This window comes from Myotis brandtii, unplaced genomic scaffold (genome assembly GCF_000412655.1).
Source record: "Myotis brandtii unplaced genomic scaffold, ASM41265v1 scaffold250, whole genome shotgun sequence".
NCBI lineage: Eukaryota > Metazoa > Chordata > Mammalia > Chiroptera > Vespertilionidae > Myotis > Myotis brandtii.
The window spans coordinates 6,987,255-6,992,636 of NW_005359478.1; the positions used below are offsets into that span (position 1 = coordinate 6,987,255).

Consider the following 5,382-nt stretch of genomic DNA (forward strand, 5'->3'; position numbering starts at 1 on the left):
CTGTAGTTCACAGGTCACAATCTCCCTATCCTGAATTAGATGATATAAATTATTAGAAGTATTTGAAAAAATTGATAAAGGTGCCAAATAGTGGGCTATATATTATTTTTCTATAAATCTCTAATCTTATACTGACATAGGGTATATAGAAATTGATCCTAGAGGCTTTGTTTAGCTTCACTTTTAAATATCAAAAGAGTGCACAGTTACCAGTATGTCACCCTGTTTTCTCAGTAAGTCTAACTCAGAAATTTTCCTAACTGTGGATTTCCTCCTGCTCATGAAAACGCAACTTATTTAATTGTTTATTGAATGAGCTGCACTCACTAGAGTAAAGCAGAAAGCACCTTTATGCTCCTTCACTTGCTCTTTGGATTAGTTATTTCCAGCCCCTGGGATAGAATCTGTCAGGTCCCAAGGTTTTTCTGTCTCACTAAATAATTAAAAGTACAGCAGAGATGAATATCAAAAGGCCCAAATCTTATTCACTGTAAAATCTCTTTTTCCCCAGGTTAGGTCTGCCTCAGGCTTAGGGGAATAAAAGGATGGGGTAGGGAAAGGTTTTGATCTGACATCTTTTTTTTCTTGCTTCACTGCATTCTTCACTTAAAAGCTGTTGTTTCGGGGCCCTTTCATAATGGAATAGAAGAGGGAGAAGTAAGGGGCAGAAAACGTCCTTCTGAACTGGTAAAGTTACAAAGCATTGATCATACCAACTGAGCATGGAAAGCAAGCCTTATCCTTTTCCTTTGGGTGCTTCTTTCTCCAGAAACCTGCACCTGTGCTTCCTGGCATGAGTCATGCTGCTTCCATGGGGCCCACTTCATCCCCATACCCCACTTCTGCACCCATGGGACACCTTCATCCTCTTGCTATTGAAGCTGCCTCCCTCTTGCCAGGAGATTTTGGTAGAACTCATGGCTAGCTAATAGATTTGACTCTCTGTCATCCCACAGAGTCTGTATCTGATATGTGGAAAACAGACCCCTCTGCCCAGCTCTCAATGGATGTGTAGCTCACTATTGACACAAACTTTTCTTCTGTATGTAACTCTAGCTGCATACATTGATTTTTTTTTTGGTGCTTGATAATTCTCTTTATGTCAACAGACTACAATGAAACAAGTTTTTTGCCAAGTTCCATCAATTTTTTTTTAATTCTCTTTGACTTTCTCTCCTGATCTTCTGTTATCCTTTCTACAGGTTGCTTCTTCAGCCCCTTCATTTTTCTGGTTTGTAGTTTGCTTAGGTCTTGCTTCTGCATATGAATCCTTCCATAAGTTGTACCAAAAGTATCATGGGAGATATTTTTCTTTTTCTTTGGCTTGAGGGCTTTTGGCATTTTCATGGATGACTTATAAAGGTCATCTGAGGCCAAATGTGTCCTCCTCAGCACCAGGTCCAATGAGGGTCCCATCTCTTCCAATTCAATCTGTGGTGTTCTGCAACCAGATTTCTTCAACAGCAGCTTATAGCTTCGAAAGTAAATCTTCCCATTCAGTGCAGTGAAGTGTAGGACATACTCTAAACCAGCCAGGCGGATATTTGATACTGTGGGGCCTCTGAAAAAATCAATAAGAAGACATTTTAGCCTTCTATAGTCTTCTGTTACATCAAAATCATTACCAGAAAATATTAATATGGGTTTTGTTCCCTCAGGGCATTTACTATTCTTAATATCTTTTAGAGAGACAAACTTCTCAATACCTAATTCAATCATATCTATCACATGATAGTCATACATACGACCTATTACTAGATTATTTGGCCGCTTCTTATTATGGGAACCAAACATAAATAAAGAACAATCTGACTTCTTTGAAAAAAATTCCAATGATGTCTGATCCTCAAATGGGCTCGTAATATTTTTCTTTTTATACAGAACACCATATGGTTTTTTCAATGCATACACACGTCTAAGTACTTGTGTGACTGCTGAATTTGCATTTCCCCCTTTAATAAGCATGGCATTTTTAATATTTTCACTGAGTTTCGGTTCTCTCTTCTCAAGGAATCCCTTGGCCCTTTTCGTTTTGGGCTTTACAACCCGATCCAGAGAGTCCATCGCTACCGCACCCGGAGCTGTGCGAACACACGTGCACTGTGTGATTACCCCAAGACAGGTCGGTGCCCAGCTCTATACATTGATTTTTTTTGTTCAGTATTGGATCAAGTAACTTGCCTCTATGTCCCTCAAGTTCCAGAGAATACTAGTATAGATTAGCTTTTCAAATGATTCTTTTGAATTCTCTTTACTAGCCTCTTTACCATCCCAGAAAATTCAGAGCCATCTCTTAGACTACCCAGAGGTGGTTGAAGAGCTGGTCTCCCAGGGTCTTTGATGTCCACTGGAATGTAAGCAGCAATAAAGCAGGCACTTTTGTCTATTTATTGGTGTATCATTAGGTTTTGGAACAATACCTGACACATAATAGGCCCTCAATAGATGTATGTTGAACAAATGAATAAAGAAGTAGTCACGCACCTTGTTTTATGATGTATGTATGGCATCCTTTTATAAAGAAAGAGAAACCAAAAAATTAAGAAATATCAAATTTAATATTCTATTAAACTTACCTTATTTTAAAATTATCTTTATGAAGAAAATAACTGCAAAGTTTTTTATTATCATTCAATGGTGATGTCTAAAATTAGATTACTTTTAATTTCAGAGAGCAAGAGCTATAAATTCAAAGCTAATAATTTAATCAATCTTAAGCAGTCCAGAATAAATAGGAAATTTATTTTATTTTTTTAAAAAAATATTTTTCTTACTTTTAAAAAAGATTTTTTGCTTTTTAAAAAAAGATATGTATTTTATTGATTTTTTACAGAGAGGAAGGGAGAAGGATAGAGAGTTAGAAACATTGATGAGGGAAAAACATGGATCAGCTGCCTCCTGCACACCCCCTACTGGGGATGTGCCCGCAACCAAGGTACATGCCTTTGACCGGATTCAAACCTGGGACTCTTCAGTCCTCAGGCTGATGCTCTATCCACTGAGCCAAACTGGTTAGGGCAGAAATTTAATTTATTTTAGTAATTTGTTCCATCCATTTGCAGATTATAAATTCTAGCTAAAACTCTGAGAGTCTGTGCAGAGTGGTGAAAGTAGAACTTACTAGACGCTGGCTCGCAGATATAGAGACACTCAGGGTTAGCATCTGGTAAAGCTCCTTTCTCAGATTTCTCTAATACATGTCTGTGCCTTTAAGTCAGAAGTTTTAAAACTTGCTGTGACTGTGGATCATGTTAGAAGTCAAGACTATGAATCAAATTGGACTTTCGGGAGTCCAAACATCAGCAAAGATGATCCACCAGTGATGTCATTGGAAAAAATCTCCCTATGATTAAACTGGACAAATGGCACTGTTTAAAGTTACAAAGGAGGGATTTCACAAGTAAATGATTTATTTATGTAACAACCACAAATATAGACAGAATGAAAAATGATTATCCTGTCATGTGCCCTCTTTCATCAATCAGTAGTGGTACCCGGAAAGCAAGGATGAGAAGGGTTTTGAGCCTAATCTAGTCCCAGTGCTATATGGCTGATCAGAGGCAGCACATGGCATCTGCACTCGGCCCTGCCAGAGAGCCAGGAGACTGCACACGCGCATTCCTATTATGTTCAACTATGGTTAGAACATTTAACACAGGGATCCTCAAACTTTTTAAACAGGGGGCCAGTTCACTGTCCCTCAGACCGTTGGAGGGCCGGACTATAGTTTAAAAAAAAAACTATGAACAAATTCCTATGCACACTGCACATATCTTATTTTGAAGTAAAAAAACAAAACGGGAACAAATACTGTGCTGGGCTGTATATCTGGCACTTTGGCCAGACGGGTCATGCTGTGCTGTCTGTTCCTAAAACACATAGATAGGAAGGTACTGACATCAGGCCAGGCCTGGAGATATGGTCTCATGGCCCCTTCCCAGCACGCAGGCCTTCTTTCTCAGAAGGCCCGGAAGTCTCATTCCAAATTTGGGAGACAAAGGACTGGAAAAAGTATAAATAAAGAGAGTTTCCTCCATATGGGAGGGCCCAGAATTTGAAAGACACATTTTCTCTGGGCCTCCACAAAATTTAATAATAAAATGTAACTCCTGTAGTCGGCGCTGCAGTTCAGCCTTTGCTTCGGCAGGGTGCTGTAACTGTAGTCAGCTGGCCAGCTTAATAAAGGCTCTTAAATTTAAATTCTGAGTCAGTGGTCTATCTCGCTGAGTGAACCCATAACAATACAATATTTGTATTTGCATGTGACCCGCAGGCCGTAGTTTGAGGACCCCTGATTTAACATGTTAATGATAGTTCAAATTGCTAATTATGAGGAAATTATGGTTACAAAATGGTAGAGTTAAGGCAATTCTCCCTCCTTCTCATCCTCGAAATAAAGAAAAGCAACACAAAATAGAATAGAGCCCTGGCCAGAGGGGCTCAGTGGTTAGAATGTTGATCTGTGGACCTAAGGGTTTCAGGTTTGATTCCAGGTCAAGGGCATGTACCTAGGTTGCAGGTTCGATCCTTGGCCCCAGTCAGGGAGAGTGCCTTTGTGGGAGGCAACCAATTGATGTGTGTGTGTCTTTCTCCCCCTCCCTGCTCTCCCTTCCTCTCTCTCTCTCTCTCTCTCTCTCTCAAAAAAAAAAAAAAATCAATGGAGAAGAGTATTGTTATGATAGGGTGAAGCAATGAAAGTAAGTGACAGTCATTTCTGTGTCTGCTGATCATTAAGTTGAATTAGTAAATTATGTTATCATATAAATTATTGATATACTAGAGGCCTGGTGCATGAAATTCGTGTATGGGGGGGGGTGTCCCTCAGCCCAGTCTGCACCCTCTCCAATCTGGAATCCCTCAGATTGGAGGGGTCGGGCCTAAACTGGCAGTCGGACATCCCTCTCACAATCCAGGACTTCTGGCTCCCAACCACTTGCTTGCCTGCCTGATTGCCCCCTAACCGCTCCCATGCCAACCTGATCGACGCCTAACTGCTCCCCTTCTGGCCTGGTCACCCCCTAACTGCTCCTCTGCTGGCCTGATCACCCCTAACCACCTCTGCCTCAGGCCTCGCCACCATCAGGCCTGAAGGATGTCCAGTCTAATTAGCATATTACCCTTTTATTAGTATAGATAAAATAATTCCTCCCTACCATGCACACATATTTATGTACAGTCAAGGTTGTTCTATAAAGTTGCATTAAGCACTGAATTAACAAGAAATACAGGATTAGGTTCCTGGCAGCCTCTGATCACATTTTTATCAACTGATCAATACATAGCCTTGTATTATGTGTGTTTCTGCTCAAGGACATCATATTTAGTACACACTGTTGATTCATTAACATTGAATTCCTGGCCAATAGCCCTATAATTCATGCC

At 40.2% G+C, this 5,382-nt stretch overlaps 1 protein-coding gene across 1 annotated transcript; it reads right to left on the reverse strand.

Moving 5' to 3' along the window:
* Window positions 1–1,069: 1,069 nt before the first annotated feature.
* LOC102246231 (ribosome production factor 2 homolog) lies at window positions 1,070–2,124 on the reverse strand. The gene has a single exon (XM_005867692.2). The coding sequence runs from the start codon at window positions 2,062–2,064 to the stop codon at window positions 1,111–1,113; it is 954 nt and encodes a 317-aa protein (XP_005867754.1). The 5' UTR covers window positions 2,065–2,124; the 3' UTR covers window positions 1,070–1,110.
* Between the last annotated feature and the right edge of the window lie 3,258 nt (window positions 2,125–5,382).